Source organism: Poromitra crassiceps (genome assembly GCF_964638095.1).
Source record: "Poromitra crassiceps genome assembly, chromosome: 8".
Taxonomy (NCBI): domain Eukaryota; kingdom Metazoa; phylum Chordata; class Actinopteri; order Beryciformes; family Melamphaidae; genus Poromitra; species Poromitra crassiceps.
The window spans coordinates 30,148,294-30,166,609 of NC_139629.1; the positions used below are offsets into that span (position 1 = coordinate 30,148,294).

Sequence of the window (18,316 nt, forward strand, 5' to 3'; positions counted from 1 at the left end):
ACTTCGCTGCCAGAAAATCGGCAGATGCACTCCGCGGCGGAGCCCGTTTTGGCGAGTCCGCCCACCATGCGAGTGCACCTATATCCTCCCTGCTCAGCGGACTAGGAGAAGGAGGGAAGTATTGTTGTTGAATGAATTTGTTCATCATACAGTAGCCTAGGCTACACTAACCTATGAAAATATTCATTTGGGCTAGGAGGAGCTGGAAATCCCTCCGCTCGCCTTTCAATCTGGGAGCGGGGGATTTCACCTGAAAGTACACAGCAGCACGGGAATGTGGCCGTGCTGCTTGGCTCTGTGTGAAAGCAATTTCTGTGGCGAGGCTGCCAGGCTTTGCGGACTTCCCGAACTACAATTTTGCGTGATCTGTGTGTGAAAGAGCCTACTGTGTGTGTGTGTGTGTGTGTGTGTGTGTGTGTGTACAGACAGGAGCGTGACCACATTCACCTTGCATTCATTTTTGCCCAACTTTCCAGAGCTACTATGAGGAACAGCATGGATATTGGGCTGAGAAAGAACTCTACCAATCAACATCATCGGTAAGTAGCAAATAGGGCTAGACTTTTAAAAAATTGCGAACTATCCCTTTAAGTCTTATTTGAGATATATAGTCTATATTTGATGGAAATGTGTGTTTTCTGTACATCTCCACAGATGTAGAATACAGTATAATGAAAAGCAGAGTGATTCAAGACATTTCCAGTGGGGTTTGGAATTTGTCCCTGACCTTGTTAAAATAGCTGGCCCTCCCGATTGGTCCAATCTCATCAGTGTAGTTGAGGAAGCCGATGCTGGCTTCAGTCAAGCCGTAACCCTCCCTGATCCTAATCCTCCCAAAGCGTTTGGCAAACTCTCTCCACACATCTGATCTGAGACCACTTCCCGCTGCCAGGCGAACACGGTGGGCTCTCTCCTCTGGAACCTGCAAGGAGTCCAGAGCACAGGATTAACATGCCTCCATTAAAGAAGCAGCGTCCTCAATGTGAACCCGTTTCAAAACTCATTGCACTCAAGAAAAAGGCTGGGAGTCACTGGGTCAGGTTTGAAGTAAGAGGGAAGTAGAATAAAGCTGAAACACTAGGTTCCAGGTAGAGCTGCAATGTAGCAATTAGTTAGTTGCTATAAAATTTGTCAATTAATCAGTTTGAGTATCTTTTTTAAGGGGGGGGGGGTTCAAATTATCTGATTCTAGCTTCTTGAATGTGATTTTTCTTTTTCTTTTTCTTTTTTTTTAACTTCTCCATGACAGTAAACTGAATATCTTTTGGTTGTGGAAAAACCAATCAGAGACATTACTGTTACAATAGAAATGTTACGAGCTCAAAAGTTGTGAATGGTTAGCAACCAGACTAGCGCAAAGTACCGTAAATTCCGCACTATAAGCCGCACCGGAGTATAAGCCGCAGCAGCAAAATTGCCTGTTTGTTACATATATAAGCCGCACCGGACTATAAGCCGCAGGTGTTTTAATGTTTTTTTTTTTTTTTTTTTATTGTGTTTTAATGTTTAATTACCATATGTAAGGGTTCATGCACAGAGGGGATTGTCGGGAAAGAGATGGCTGTTTGAGGAAGCTCCCATTTATTAACATTTCAACAAAACAACATAACACAACACCACCTGTGTTTTTTTTTACAGTGCACACAGTGTCCGCGGTGTGGTGAAAAGAGGGCAAGAGAGGAAATTAAAACAGAAGTGGATTTATAGTTAGAAAGAGTGCTAAAAAAGAGAGATTTTTTTTTTTTTTTTTTTTGGAAAAAATCCATAGAGAAGCCGCACCGTTATATAAGCCGCAGGGCCAAAAAACGGGGAAAAAGCCGCGGCTTATAGTCCGGAATTTACGGTAACTTAAAGCAGGACTAAACCCCAAAACACTTTTTTTCAGCTTTTAACCAATTTTACTGTATATATGACTTTGGGGGTGGTGTGTGAAGAATTCTGGTCAAAATTTTCACATTTGAGACCAAACTGTTACCATTGTACCATTTGTATCATTTTCAGCAGCATAAGTTCCCTCTATGGGTTCAAACCTGCTTTTTTTGTGCCCTCAAATGAATGGGAGATTTGGTACATCGTGACGTCACGGTGGGTTTAGCACGCGCCCCACTCATGTGAAAAATAGTTTTTTTCCCATGTGATTACTATGTAGTTCACGCGGCGCGAGCCCTATAAGAGCAATGCATCCATGGGTAATCGCCTACTGTGGCTAATATTAGCCGCTAGTTAGTTATGTTACATGGCAGTAAAACGCCACTGAATGACCAAATTGATATAACTTTTAACCATTTCGAGTAACACTGTTTCCATACGGATCACCAGCGTTAGTTTGTTGTTTATAACAAACAAAGACGTGTGTCTTACCATGGAGGACAGGAAGCAGAATGACTTGTGTCTTACCGTGGAGGACAGGAAGCAGAATGACTTGTGTCTTACCGTGGAGGACAGGAAGCAGAATGACTTGTGTCTTATCGTGGAGGACAGGAAGCAGAATGACTTGTGTCTTACCGTGGAGGACAGGAAGCAGAATGACTTGTGTCTTACCGTGGAGGACAGGAAGCAGAATGACTTGTGTCTTATCGTGGAGGACAGGAAGCAGAATGACTTGTGTCTTACCGTGGAGGACAGGAAGCAGAATGACTTGTGTCTTACCGTGGGCTGGATGACAGGAAGCAGAATGACTTGTGTCTTACCGTGGGCAGGAAGCAGAATGACTTGTGTCTTACCATGGACAGGAAGCAGAATGACTTGTGTCTTACCATGGAGGACAGGAAGCAGAATGACTTGTGTCTTACCGTGGGCAGGAAGCAGAATGACTTGTGTCTTACCCTGGAGGACAGGAAGCAGAATGACTTGTGTCTTACCGTGGAGGACAGGAAGCAGAATGACTTGTGTCTTACCGTGGAGGACAGGAAGCAGAATGACTTGTGTCTTACCGTGGAGGACAGGAAGCAGAATGACTTGTGTCTTACCCTGGAGGACAGGAAGCAGAATGACTTGTGTCTTACCCTGGAGGACAGGAAGCAGAATGACTTGTGTCTTACCCTGGAGGACAGGAAGCAGAATGACTTGTGTCTTACCGTGGAGGACAGGAAGCAGAATGACTTGTGTCTTACCGTAGAGGACAGGAAGCAGAATGACTTGTGTCTTATCGTGGAGGACAGGAAGCAGAATGACTTGTGTCTTATCGTGGAGGACAGGAAGCAGAATGACTTGTGTCTTATCGTGGAGGACAGGAAGCAGAATGACTTGTGTCTTACCGTGGAGGACAGGAAGCAGAATGACTTGTGTCTTATCGTGGAGGACAGGAAGCAGAATGACTTGTGTCTTACCGTGGAGGACAGGAAGCAGAATGACTTGTGTCTTACCGTGGGCTGGTTGACCAGGTATCGACAGAGCTCGCCTATGTACTGGAACACGGTCACATTGTATTTCACGCAGTCCTTCCAAAACTGACGAGCAGAAAACTTCTTTTTTAACACACAAGTGGCTCCTGTGATGGAAAAGGCAGAAGGCCAAAAGAGTGACAGGAGAAAAGAGAACAGAAAGGGTGGAGAACGTTTTAGACCAGATGAAGACAACTTATGTACTTGACTGACTTCAACTGTATTAGTGAACATTCCCATAGCTCAATATGTCACTTCAGTGTCGACACACATTATTTATAGTTGAAGCAACAATGAGCTATTTCAATAGGGCTTCTGGTTTGGGTTTTTCCTGGTACTTGTGAGGTGAAGAGTGTGAGAGCCCAAAGGATATCCTGCAGCCCTGCCTCAGTCCTCATCATGTGCACAATATGAATGCTACTCTTCCAGGAATTGTGTGATAGTCGTCAGGGTCACACGGCGTTCTCTCTAAACTGCAATTAGTCCGTGGGGGAAAAGCCAGCTGGCTGGAAGACATGGAGTCAAACACAGCCAATAGAGGGTTCAGCATAGGACCCAAGAGATTTCATCCTCCATTCGTTTCTCCATAGACGTTTTGTAAAATGCTCACGAAAATAGTTGGATTTGGTCAAACCACGCGATTCAGCTATATTTAGAATCAGGAGAGACCATAGAACCACCTCCCCAATAAATGAATACCGGTAAATGAATGAATGAATAAATAAATAAAGCGGGTGGGGAGAAAAGGTCTCCCCTGATTCTAAATATAGCGGAATCTCTTGGTTTGACCAAGTAAAACTATTTTTTATGAGCACGTGTATGGAAAAACGAGTGGGGAATGAAACCTCTTAGATCCTATGCTGAACCCGGAAGAGCGCGTGAACTTAGCACTCTATAAGCCTAAATGGTCCCCAGCAACACTGGAGGACGCTGAAACAATATACCGTATCTTTTTGAAGAAAATAGTTCCTACATGAAACTGCTCATTACATTACATTACATTACGTCATTTGGCAGACGCTTTTATCCAAAGCGACTTACAGTAACACACTTTTTGTCAGCAATAGAGCAATCAACTATGGAGCACAGTCTATGACAACTACAAATCCTGAAGGAACAGTGGTACGAGTTTTAGTTTAGGATTTTTTTTTTTTTTTTTATATTAAATAAAGAGAGAGAAAGAAGAGAGAGAAAGAAGTTAGATCAAGAAGGGCCCAGGTGGAGCCTGAAAAGGTGAGTCTTTAGTCTTTTCCGAAAGATCGGCAGTGATTCAGCAGTCCTGACCGAAGGTGGCAGCTCGTTCCACCATTGGGGTGCCAGGGAGGAGAAGAGTCGAGATCGGGATGAGCGACTTTTGAGCGCCCGTAGCGAAGGAGGAGCAAGGCGCCCTGCACTGGTAGAGGAGCGAAGGGAGCGGTGAGAGGTTTGGAACCTGACCATAGATTGCAGGTACAGGGGAGCTGACTGGTGTACTGCCCTGTAGGCCAGTACCAGTGTCTTGAATTTGATGCGAGCTGAGATGGGAAGCCAGTGGAGGTCCCGGAAGAGGAGAGTGACATGAGAGAATTTGGGTTGGTTGAATACCAGACGGGCTGCAGCGTTCTGAATGAGCTGAAGCGGTCGGATGTCGGTGGCAGGTAGGCCAGCCAGGAGCACGTTGCAGTAGTCCAGGCGAGGGACGATAAGTGACTGGACCAGGAGTTGAGTCGCTTCTCTTGTGAGGAAGGGACGGATTTTGCGGATGTTGTAGAGGGAGAACCTACAGGAGCGTGCTGTCGCAGCTATGTTGGCAGAGCAAGACAGCTGGTTGTCGAGGATCACCCCAAGGTTCTTAGCTGTTTGGGAGGGCAGTACAGTGGTGTTGTCGATGGAGATGGAGAGATCTGTGAGAGGACAGTCTTTCCCTGGGAGGAAGAGTAGCTCTGTCTTACCAAGGTTGAGCTTGAGGTGGTGGGCAGACATCCAGTCGCCAATGTCCTTGAGACATGCAGAGATGCGAGCCTCGATTTGAGTGTCGGAGGGGGGGAAGGAAAGGAAAAGTTGGGTGTCATCAGCATAGCAGTGATAAGAGAAGCCATGAGAAGAGATCACATAGGCAAGAGATCTGATATAGAGAAGAAAAAGTAAGGGGCCCAGGACTGAGCCCTGGGGGACACCAGTGGTAAGAGGGCAGGATCTGGAGACGGACCCTCTCCATAAGACCTGGTATGAGCGGTTCGAGAGATAGGAAGCAAACCAGGATAGTGCGGAACCTGAAATGCCGAGGTCAGACAGAGTGGAAAGAAGGATTTGGTGATTGACTGTATCGAAGGCAGCAGACAGGTCAAGGAGGACAAGAACAGAGGAGAGGGGTGAGGCCTTAGCAGTGTGAAGGGCCTCTGTGACAGCAAGAAGAGCTGTCTCTGTGGAGTGAGAAGCCTTGAAACCGGACTGCAGAGGGTCCAAGAGGTCATTCTGGAAGAGATAGAGAGAAAGTTGTTCGGACGCTGCTCGTTCAAGGGTTTTGGAAAGGAATGAGAGAAGAGAGACAGGTCTGTAGTTCTGAATAGCAGTAGGGTCAAGGGAGGGTTTTTTAAGCAGAGGCTTAACTCTTGCAGCCTTTAGATCAGGCGGAACAAGACCAGAGGACAGAGAGGAGTTTATGAAGGTAGTGAGGAAGGGAGATATGTCAGGTGAGATGGTTTGGAGGAGAGAGGAAGGGATAGGATCGAGGGGGCAGTAAGTGGCTCGGTTCGAGCTGATGAGTTTAAGCACCTCATCGGGAGAGAGGGGGGAGAAGGAAGGAAATCCAGGGACAGCGGGCCGAGGAGCAGGATTGGAGTCGGGAGTGTTAGTGAGGGTGGCTGGAGGATGGAAGGAGGAGCTGATGTCATCCACCTTTTTAGTAAAGAAGGTTACAAAATCATCAGCAGAGAGGGAGGAGGGAGGGGGGGGGGGGGGGGTTGAGGAGCGTAGAGAAGGTGGAGAACAGTTTACTGGGGTTGGATGCAGAGGACTGGATTTCAGAGATGAAGAAGGAGGTTTTTGCTTTGGAGACAGCAGAGGTGAAGTTGGAGTGGATAAGATGGTAGGAAGAGAGGTCTTCAGGGTGGTGTGATTTTCTCCATTTTCTCTCAGCTGCCCGAAGCTCTGTTCGTTAACAAGGTCTGTGGATTATCTTGAGTAACGGGGTCATGATTTCTGGAAAGAGACATTGCTGTTGAGTTTTTCAAATGTATTTCTTTGGCACTTTGAGCACCGCAAGCCGAGTGCCATCCGGTTCCATTGTATTGAGAGAAGCCAGAAACTCTGCTGCCGATATCTCCAAAACTCAGGCAAATAACACAAAACGATATAGATGGATAAATAGCACTGCAGGTGAGAGGGAAAATATGTATTTTGGATTGGAAGTTTGGATTTGGAAGTGCTGTCCCTTTAAGGTTATGCAACTGGCTCCATTCTACTATATATCCTCTGAAATATGTGTATTCATTTTATTTATTTTTATTTATTTGCGCATAAAAAAAATGAAATGGACAAAATGAAAACAACAAAAACAATGTGCAGGTAGAGACAGGAAACCCTAGGCCTTATGCAGGGTCTCTCTTAGAAAACCAATATTAACACAATAATCCGTACAAAGCATACAATGTGACAGAACCAAGACAAAGGAAACAAGAAAATAGCAACAAAAAAGCTAAATAAAAGAGCAATCAAAAGAAGGGAGTAGACAGACAGATCAAATGTTCATTACCCAGCTGTATGCATCCTCCAACTCCCAGCAAGGAGGCTGACATGTGGTACAGAGGAAGAGCGATGTAGATGTGGTCGTCAGATGTGGCTCCACAGAACTGAAGGAAGCTCATACTCATAATGGCTTTCAGATGACCAACACGAGCTGCCTTACAAAGACCTAGAAGACAAGACGCTGGTCACTCAGCCTGTATGGAGTACACCATCCAGTATGCAGCACACACATGCTGGCTGTGAAAGGAGCACACACTCTGGCACACAGGTTGCATGCTGTGTGGACATGTGAACAACATTATGTTCTACCACAAGTTGGATTCTGTGACAATAGCACAAACTGGACATGCTATTTTGGCCTGTTCATCAAAGGGTTAGCAAACGGGCTAAGTTACTGTAAGTAAAACAACTTTGGTTAAGGACAGTGAAAAGCTTTTGGTCATGGTTAAATAAGAAAAGCTCACATTGCAAACTGAACTCAGTGGAAAACGTTTTGGCATGAGTTGGGAGTCTGTGTGCAGGTGCACACAGACTCTGTTTGCTGTCCGTCACATATGGCTCATTTCCACCACATTTTACTGCCCTGCACAGCTCGTCACCACTCGGCTCTAATCCTATCGGCTCGATGGACGTTTTCTTCCACCGCGGATCATCTGCCCCCACCCACCCCTGCCCACAGCTGGTCGTCATAGCGACCGCATATCTGTCCTTCGCTTATAGCCGAAGTAGGCTATAACATAACGTTACAATTAAATCCATCCACAGAACTTTTAAACTGTTTATGAAATACTGGTGCCTCTAAATGACCTACAGTGTACATGGGCGAATGTGAGAATCGACCAGGAGAATGGATATCACTTTGTAGTTAGTCAAACTCACAGGCATGCGCTGCGCTGCGCGGGGACGGGAGAGGCGCAACAGAGTGAAGCCTCTACCCCGCGGCCTCTCACCAGGCAAGACCGCGGCTTCACCAAACACCCGCTGCGGCCTAGCGGAGCGCTGCAGCCTGCACTCAGCTACAGAGCTCCCTGAGCTCCCCCGATTTTATTTCACCGGAGGCGAAGGCAGCAACACAAAAGACTGATGGAAATATACATAACAGAAGAGAAGGTAAGACCACTAAACTGGTATGCAGCCGCCAGCATTGCATTGACAGTCAGTAGACAGAGTAAACACGATTCTGCCTGACCAATCAGTCGTCAACAATGTTTTCACGTCACCGTATGAACCCGGGTTCACAGAATAGAACCACGACGAGGCAGGTACTAAAAGTAGCACAACTCGACCCCAATACAACCCGGGCTGGGATAGTTTTTAGTGGTGGAATGAGACCATTTATCGAGTCGAGCGGAGCGGGACCGCGCTATTACCTGCGGTGGAATTGGGCCATTAGGTATTCCTGGCTGCTGCCTGCAATCCATATGATATTATTCCATACGGGCGACCATTGAATTCAAATCAATCATCTATATTCTCTAAAACAGATCAATAGCATCAGTGTATATCATGCTAAGCTACATAACAGCTAACTACACTCTGTGTGAACCCTGCAAGTCACCCGGATGTACTTCTTTTCTAGGAAGTAGGTTGCAGGTTCACTGTAGTTAGCTGTTATGTGTTCCGCAGTCCGTTTCAGACTGAAAACATCATTAGTCTGAGATGACAAGTTGAGAGGCGGGTCATAGTATCATGTCGATGATTTGATTTGACAATTCTGTCGACTGGCTTTGGCATTGGTCAATCATGGCGTGTTCCACCCCCAAATCGAGTGGGATTCAGCGTGTCGTCGTGCTACGCGAGTGGGATCCGCGGAGTACCAGGCAGCCACCTGTTTCGTGCGGAGCGAGTGGACAATCCGATGCATGGGTGCTGCCCGCCCGCCTGGAATCTCCGAAGGTAGACCCCTGACAGCCACGCTCTCAAGCGCGCGCCTTTTACGCTATTTCTGTAAATACGATATCCCTGGAATGCGCGTTTTAACGAGCCAGTTACATTTCTTTGCATTCTTAGAGATTATAGTTTTTGTTTTTTGTTCATGTTTCATGCAATTGGCCAAGTTAGTACCGTAGTTAGTTTATGGGATAGGAATTCTGCCAGATGACAGGAGGCACTAGGCGCCATTTTCTCTTTCTTTTGGAAGAGAAAATTATCCTGAAATGAAGATTTGATTGACAGCTGCATGTCGTGATATGATTGGTTGAAATGGGGTAGAAATTTGATAGTACTAGGTGACGTCAGCAAACTGTACATTACTGTTATCAATGAAATCTTGAAAAATGAACTTTTGATGTGAAAAAGTGTGAAAAACTAAAGAAATTAGATTGTTGTGATTTGTTTTGCATACATTATTAAATAGGTGCACTGCATACCCAGGTATTTGAACTAATAGGAAAATAAAAGTCATTTTTAGGTTCAGCTCGACTTTAAGCTTCACAAACAAGCAATTGGCCTTGGCGGAGATCTGTGCTGTGCCTGGCGCGGCGCGAGCATAACCAAGTTACACTTACACACACACACACACACACACACACACACACACACACACACACACACACACACACACACACACACACACACACACACACACACACACACACACACACACACACACAATTTCCAAAGATTATCAGGCTGCAATAAAAGACATGAAAAGTGCCCTTTTCTTCTTCACCCAAAACTCTTTGTTGTAAGAAGCCAGTCTGTGGTGTTAACGTCATGGCGAGTCTTAAGTGTTGCTCCCACAGCTATCCTCAAAGAGCTGCCATAGCATCGCTTCAAGCCCGCTGCATATGATGCTATTTGAGATGGGTTGACTTTAGGAAATTCATTTATATACATGCTCGTGCTTTTAACTCGAGGCCTACTTTGCCTTCCCGGTAGGGCTGGCACGGATCAGAAAACCCACGGATCGGATCGCGTGACGGATTTTGAGCCACGGATCACGGATTTTTCGGATCAGCAAAAAAATATATATGTCAGATTTTTTCTCTCAAAATTAGATTTTCGATTAGATTTTTTTAATACTATTATAATTCTCTAACCATTTGTTGCCCTGCACAGCTCAAAAAATATTTTTTTCTCATAAGTGACACAATGTATGCTTTTACTCTGAAGGCAGAACGACCCAACTTCCTGTTTTAGGTGGCACTGCTATGCCTAACTTCGTGGCTGTTGCTTGCACCAGTCACATGACACGGGTACCTACAGACCAGACCGCAGGTCAGTCTGGAAATATAACGTTGATGCTACGTTAAGCTACTCAGTGGCCCCATGTGTTGTTTTGTTGTTATGTGTCCTAAGGCAACATTTTACCGTCCAGTGGTAATGTGTTTGTGAAACGTGTGCGCGCGCGCGTGTGTGTGTGTGTGTGTGTGTGTGTGTGTGTGTGTTGTGGCTCTCGTTATCTTGTGGAGCCCGCAACACACTGATCGCATTCCTGTGTTTTTTAAGAGGTGTTGAAATAAGTTTGTGTGACGCTGTGTTTAGTAGCCACTAGCCACAGCCTTCAGACATACTTTACAGCAGCGACAAGGGATGAGGAAGCTCACTTGTGCTTGCCATGATTATGCCTGTCTGTGTCTGGCTGCGCTGGGCGTTCTCATACACTAACGTTAAACGTTAAATGAAACGAAAGGGGGGGGGGGGGGGGGGGTCCGCGGACCATTGACGTTCCGAACCGCGTACCGAACCATGGGGGCTGATCCGTGCCAGCCCTACTTCCCGGTTATTATAAAAATGTGTTCGGTTGGCTACATTCCCAAACTGATTTGAACCAATCAGCTGCTCTTAAAAAAAAACAAGAAAACAAAACTCAAAATACTCCCCATACACGATATCAACACACTCCAGGTATGCACTTTTGCCTATAAATGCTTATACTCACCCGTCTCTCTCGCTGCATCGTGTCTGTAGGTTACACTTCCAACAAAATTCAAACATCCATACACACAATACAATACATTCAGATCAGCTTCACCCCCCCATACTGTCACCCTACCAATAACCATTTTTCAATACACTACAGAGGTGCCATACTGTGGAACAGCTATTATCAATATTGTCAAACATGCATCATCTCTTAAATCATTTAACACATTCACTGCCAGCCTTTTTTTTTTTTACTGTAGGTAGCTTTTGCCAGAGGGTTTTTTTGAGGATTCTGGCTCATTTTACAAGAGCCAAGGATAATTTTCTGCTTGGACTTTGTGAACACAAAGTTCACAAAAGTACTAATAGAATGTGTGCTTTCTCTGTCTAAAAGAGTTAGTTTGTAGAGTTAGTAGTTATGTAGATATTAGCCGTTGAGTACAGCATGGTTTCAGCGTCTGAGACAAAAAGCTGAGATAATCGCAGTTTTGTGAAATTCAATCAAATAGTCACTTTAACCATTTATTTTTGGCATCAGTGAGACATCAGACATAAACAATATAGTTCTGAACAGTAATTTCCTCCATAGCAGCACCCGCACCCCCTCTCCTTACAACTCCTCCCTCCGTGGGCGTGTCTGGTGGATTTCAGCAGCGTTTGTCAGTCACAAGCCAGTCTCTCCTGCCTGTCTGAGCAGTGAGCAGCAGCCTCCCTCTCTGGCGGCCCCTCGTCGGCGAGCGTGGATGTGGCTTAATCCGTTCTTGGATTTTCGGTTGAGAGCTTTGACGAAGCCTTGTGTGACTCTAGGCTTTATGCTGCGCGCTTCAAAGTGTGCTTTCCACCCAGTCCACCTTTGGAACCCCCCACCGCCGTGCGCCCGTGTGAAAGGTTTTCGCCTACAGTATGAGAATGAGGCTCGTTCGCTTCTGGGTCCTCGGTTGAGCTCAGCTGGAATGCGTGCGTTTCTGGCCAAACAACACTCAATAGTCTGAGCACCGTCGCCACTCAGTGGGTCGGCGGAATGGATTGCACACGCCCGGCGGCTCTAACAGTATAATAGAAGATGCAAAAGGGCCAGATCAACGATCCACCGTCAAAAAAAAAAAATCGATTCTGAAAACGTGTTAACACGTTGTTGGCAGTCAACAGCTGGATTCTGAAAACGTGTTTACACGTTGTTGGCAGTGAATGTGTTAAATACAAAGCTTAGAATCTTTCTGATGAGTCACACATAGCCCACATACATGATGTACACACACACACACACACACCTTACATCACCATTTAAACCGTCTACTCACTCATTTTTCTGCTCTTTTGTTTTTCTTGTTGTTCTTTTTTGACGGTTTACTACTTGTTTTCTTGTTCCCTCCCTCTTTCTTTCTTGTTTGTTTTAGATTTGTGGACGGGCACACATTCCTTCAGCGTTCACAGCATCCCAGGTGGGAATCGAACCCAGGAGCTTCGAGCTGTGGGGCGACAGCGCTTACCACTGCCCCACCGTACCCCCCTGCCTCTTTCTGTTGTATTGTTTGCTTTGCACAGATTATTGTTATTTGGTTTTCTGAGGTAGAGACCCAGTATAAGGCCATAGGACTTCCTGTCTCTACCTGCACAGTATCAGTATATATATATATATATATACATATATATATTTGCATTTTTCATTTGTCCGTTTCCGTTTTTAAAATGTGCAAATAAATACAACTAAACCATTAGGGTCTAGTTGGGTACAAATAACAACTGTAAGGTAAGTCTGTGACATTTGTAGCTATAGTTATAACAGGAGAGACACTGTATATCATGAAAATGTATGAATCAAGTGAGTGAAACTAACAGTTGTTTGACAGAAATATAGTGTGGTGGATGGGTGGATACACACCGCGCTTTTCAGCAGGGAATAACCTTTTAACGTTCAGCTCAAGTTTTTCTTATTTACCGTAAATCCTCTAATAGTGACCGGGGCCTTTATTTACTGAGCCGCAGAGAGCCTTTGTTGGAGGCAGGCCTATATTAGAGTAGAGGCCTTTATTTCTTAATACTAAACTCTCATAGACATACTCCTTTAATTTCCTGACTTTTATTGCAAAATATTGCAGAAAACCAAACACAAAGCAAATAAATTAACTTCACAGTTACGGTAAGTTGTCTTAATAACGATCAGATCAGTAAACTGGAATACCACAGGTATTATCAAAATATAACATACCCGGTAAATGTGCCCAATGTCACATAACAACAAAACAAATGGCAGACTGGCCAGTTTTCAGCACAGTCAATAAGAATCAGATTCAGCTTCACAGTGACCTCACAGTGAAAATACGCCCTGTGGCAACAAAACAAATCAGAGAGGCCTGTATTGGAGGCAGGCCTTTATTTGTCCGTGCAGACCCTGCCCCCGGCCATTATTAGAGTAGAGGCCTTTAACTCATTGAGTGCCATGGACGACTAAAGTCGTCAATTGCTTTTTTTGACGGTGGGACGTGGATCAAAGCATCAGGCATCTCCTGTACAAATATGGGAGCTATTGAAGGTGTATAACCTATTTTACGGACTCATTAGGTGGCGACAGTGCTCTCCAGATTACAGAAAGGTCCGGAAAACTGCAGCAAAAAGCCGTGATCAAAGAGAAGCCGATGCATGCTGCAGCCAGAGCCATATAGATTGCTCTGTCTGCAGCTGACGTCGGGCTGCGAACATCAGTCAATCCGCGCACACAACTGAGCTCCTCTGCCTCTGTCTGTCTGTCTGCATATAGTTTCTCCACACGATTACCCGCCAGAAAGGCAGCACCCGACGCCGAAGGGCCAAACCTATCCCTGCAGTCCCGTTTGGCATTTCCTTGTCGCGCTGGGAGCCGCCCGGCGCAAAAACGGAGGCTCCGAAAATAGACTGGGTGCGTGTGGGGAGGAGTTTGCAGCTGAGGCGGGGAGAGGGGGGTGGGGCACGCAGGCTCCACAGAACTACACCATGTCACTACATCAGAAAATATTAGCTAGCGTCAGTGAATGTGCTTGAAATGCTGCATTTCACAAAAGGCTGAATATCTCAGCTTATAATTTGAAACCTGTCTTTTTGCTCAAAACAGCCTATCTTCTCCGGCTCATAACTAAAGAACGGAAAATGGGATCAATAAACTTTTTTTTGCAGATGATAGAAGAGAGTCTCCTCGTTCTTTGGGCGTGTTCGGTGTTTACATAGTAATATCACACAATATTCTGTGGGCCTCGAGAAATCACTGAAAACGCTCTGAAACTCTGGCACTGGGAGCTTCCGTTCTCCAAAAGTGGCTGGCACTCAATGAGTTAATGGAATAGAGGCCACTATTAGAGGATTTACGGTAATCATGTCCAAAACCTTACCCTTAGCTTGAGCATTTTTTCTTAGATGTCTAACCTCAACCTCAAACTTTTCTTTGATTTTGGCTGAACCAAATTAGCACCTGCATCTGGCTATGCACAGATATTGTACACGAATGTAACTTTTTTGTAAGGTATGTCCAAACAGCCGGTCGTGAATAAGGGAATAAAATGGTTACACAGTACCAGTAGTGCCTGAGGTAAAGATGAAGAGGAAGTTGGACATGATGTCAACTTTAGGTAGGTCATCTAAGGTTTCTCCAGACATCTGCTCCACCTTCTCCAGTAAAGTGTGAACCCCCTCACAGGGCGAACTGTGGTCCACCACCCACACAGCAATGTTGCTGGCCTGCAGGTCAGGCAGCACCTCCTCAAGCGAATTTACCAAATCTGTACAAGGAGGGGAAAAAAAGGATTGGTTGGGTTATGGGTTATCACTCTGTCACTTATCACTCTGTCACTTTGGGGGTTATCACTCTGTCACGTTATCACTCTGTCCCTTTATGGGTTATCACTCTGTCACTTATCACTCTGTCACTTTGGGGGTTATCACTCTGTCACTTATCACTCTGTCACTTTGGGGGTTATCACTCTGTCACTTATCACTCTGTCACTTATCACTCTGTCCCTTTGGGGGTTATCACTCTGTCACGTATCACTCTGTCCCTTTATGGGTTATCACTCTGTCACTTATCACTCTGTCACTTATCACTCTGTCCCTTTATGGGTTATCACTCTGTCACTTATCACTCTGTCACTTTGGTGGTTATTACTCTGTCACTTATTACTCTGTCCCTTTATGGGTTATCACTGTCACTTATCACTCTGTCACTTTGGTGGTTATCACTCTGTCACTTATCACTCTGTCACTTTGGTGGTTATTACTCTGTCACTTATTACTCTGTCCCTTTATGGGTTATCACTGTCACTTATCACTCTGTCACTTTGGTGGTTATCACTCTGTCACTTATTACTCTGTCACTTTGGGGGTTATCACTCTGTCACGTATCACTCTGTCCCTTTATGGGTTATCACTCTGTCACTTATCACTCTGTCACTTTGGTGGTTATCACTCTGTCACGTATCACTCTGTCACTTTGGGGGTTATCACTCTGTCACGTATCACTCTGTCACTTTGGGGGTTATCACTCTGTCACGTATCACTCTGTCACTTTGGGGGTTATCACTCTGTCACGTATCACTCTGTCACTTTGGGGGTTATCACTCTGTCACGTTATCACTCTGTCCCTTTATGGGTTATCACTCTGTCACTTTGGGGGTTATCACTCTGTCACGTATCACTCTGTCACTTTGGGGGTTATCACTCTGTCACGTTATCACTCTGTCCCTTTATGGGTTATCACTCTGTCACTTCATCAAATAGCAAAGGAGCGCAGGGCAAGTTGTCACATGGGTACGTTGTCTTAGAGGCTTTACTTCTGAAACTAAATATTTTAGAGCCAAAAGTCCATCTATAATAGGGGTTGCATAGACTTGTTCATTCATTTTATTTATATAGGGACAGATACATATATACATATAACATTTGTCAACGTCTGATGACATGTATCCCAGCATTTGTAGCCTTGGCTAATTGGCAATGCCTGTACCTAGATGTTATTAAAAACACTTGTTAAAAGCAAATACAGTAAAAGGCAGTAAAATATACAGTAAACATAGACAAGGATATCATAAAATCATAAAAATCTGTCAATCAGTCAGTCATTCAATCATGGTGCAACACAAACAATCATACACAAAGGATATAAACAGAAGATCATAGCCCAAAAACCCCACGAACAGTCAATTATGGGATGTAACTACCATAGGTTGACGCCCAGAGATGGGAGGTAACTAAGTACAAATACTTTGTTACTTCACTTAAGTGCTGAGAAGGTGATCGGATGCAACCAGCCAGTCCTTCAGGACGCTGATGCGGTCTCGTAAAATCATGGCCGACCCCTCCCACCGCGGTCACAAACTCTTTGAAATACTCCCCCTCGTCAAGAGACTGAGGTCTGTCAAGACCAGAACCTCTCATTCCCAACTGCCCATGCATCCCTTTACAGCAACAGCATCTGGAGTGGACTACACTCGTTACATTCAAGTATTATAGAGAGCTGCAGAAGCGAGTCCGGAAATCATCGATGCTAACAGTCCTGTTTCTTCACTGTTTTCGCCATTGAGTTATATTAAATATGGAGAGATGATGGCTATCTCCGCCCAGCAGGGTCGAGTGAAGCCAAAATCCGGCCAGATCAGTGAAGCAGAGTCTGCACAGTAGCTCCCTTGATTTAGAGCTCCCCGCCCCTCTGAACTTTCTTATGTAGAGCTGCTGTTTCTAGAATGCGCACAGTGCGTTGTGTATTTACTGTATATACAGTCTAGCTCTGTAAATATTGCAATTTAAGTTGTAATATTTTTTGTCTCGCCAAAAGTAACCAGGAAGATTCCCACTATGAGATCAGTTTATCAAAATGACGCCTGTACGAAAATCTGATTTTGGTTGTCGGAGATTTAGACCTGCTGTGCCGCGCTCTCAGCGCTCTCAGCCCGGACCAAAAGTGGAGGCATGTAATGTATGCTCCTCTCTGCCTCACTGGGGAAATTATCCGAAGCAGCCTAATGTTTCCGTGCCATTTTGATTAACTTTATGATTTAATTCCTTTTGGAGCAAATGTTGGTTTTACAAATCTAACCTTGACGCTTTACGCTACGTTGTTTACTGATAGGCTATAGTGTGGGTAGGGCAGCAACGTTGTAACGTTCCATTTAATATAGCTCAGTGGTAACGTTAGCCTAGCTGCCTAGTCTCGTCTCTGTTAACTATATCCTTATAACAGCTAAGAAAGGAGCTTGTGAAGAACGAACATCCCCACAGTCAAAGCACTTCCCTGAGATATCTATATAAAAACGTTTATTGCTTTACTACCAAAAATAAAACCTCCAGTGTCTGTATAAGCTAAGGCTAACCCGTTAGCGATTAGCCAATGGTGGTTGTGTACACTTGTGTAGGCCCCGTGTTGGTTATACCCAGGAGTTAACATTATAAAACACATTCCCTGGCATATGCAGGCAGTTGGACAACCTGGTAAGTTCTGAAAATATGTGTCTATTATTGTGTTATTCCAGCTATCGTTATCGGTTGTTAAGTTATATTAATATTAAGCCGATAAATAATGAAAAACAGCCTACTAGCACAAGCGGCTAACGCTAGTGCTAGCCTGCATGTTAAAAACCATTGTGTACCGATAACGTAGCTGGAACTAATAAAACACATATTTTCTGAACTTACTTCAGTCCCCAACCAACGTTACTTCCTTGCGCACCTTTCTCAAAACAATGTCCTTTTTATTGGATATGTCTGGTAGCCAACACAGCCACCCCGACCTCCAGGGAGCGTTAGATAACAGAATGAAGCCGTGTGTCTTGTCTATGACGATAGATCTATAATATGAACAGCCTGTCCAGCCAATGACGGCTTGAGACTGGCTGCCACAGCTGTCAATCATCCATTTTTATCCCTTTTTACATGTCAAATAACTACTTAAAAACAAACTGAACAGAAAAATGACCACTTGCACAGGCATTAGCATGATAATGACTATCTAAAATGATACAAACCACCTTTGGAAAAAAATTATCTGACGTATACTGTGATTATTTCGGTTGTGATTTTCCCATCCACTAACATGGGGAGGCGGGCCTTGTGACCTAATACTGGATTCAACCGCCAGAGCGGCGATCTAACATGCAGCGGCTTCACTGAACGGGACCAATGCTCAGTCCATCTTATAATATGCCCATGGTTTTCGCCTATGGGAGTTTTGAATGGGTTTTTGGCGCGATGCTTCTAATAATCTCTGTGAGCAACGCTGGCTTAATCAAACGCGAACCAGTGTTTAGTAATATCATCTTCACACACAAGGACCACTTTTACGAGTTTTGAAGCTTTTACGTGCCGTTAAAAGGGTGGCTAGC

At 44.9% G+C, this 18,316-nt stretch overlaps 1 protein-coding gene across 1 annotated transcript in view; it reads right to left on the minus strand.

The window, feature by feature from the left end:
* The window catches only part of LOC310780415 (long-chain fatty acid transport protein 6), a 41,342-nt gene that overhangs the window by 17,424 nt on the left and 5,602 nt on the right, over positions 1-18,316 (minus strand). Inside the window, exons 2-5 of the mRNA XM_083640986.1 lie at positions 14,522-14,725; positions 7,117-7,275; positions 3,366-3,490; positions 728-922 (exon numbers count right to left, since the gene is read on the minus strand). Of these exons, the coding sequence (XP_083497112.1) occupies positions 728-922; positions 3,366-3,490; positions 7,117-7,275; positions 14,522-14,725 (683 nt within the window). The remainder of the gene's footprint in view (positions 1-727; positions 923-3,365; positions 3,491-7,116; positions 7,276-14,521; positions 14,726-18,316) is intronic.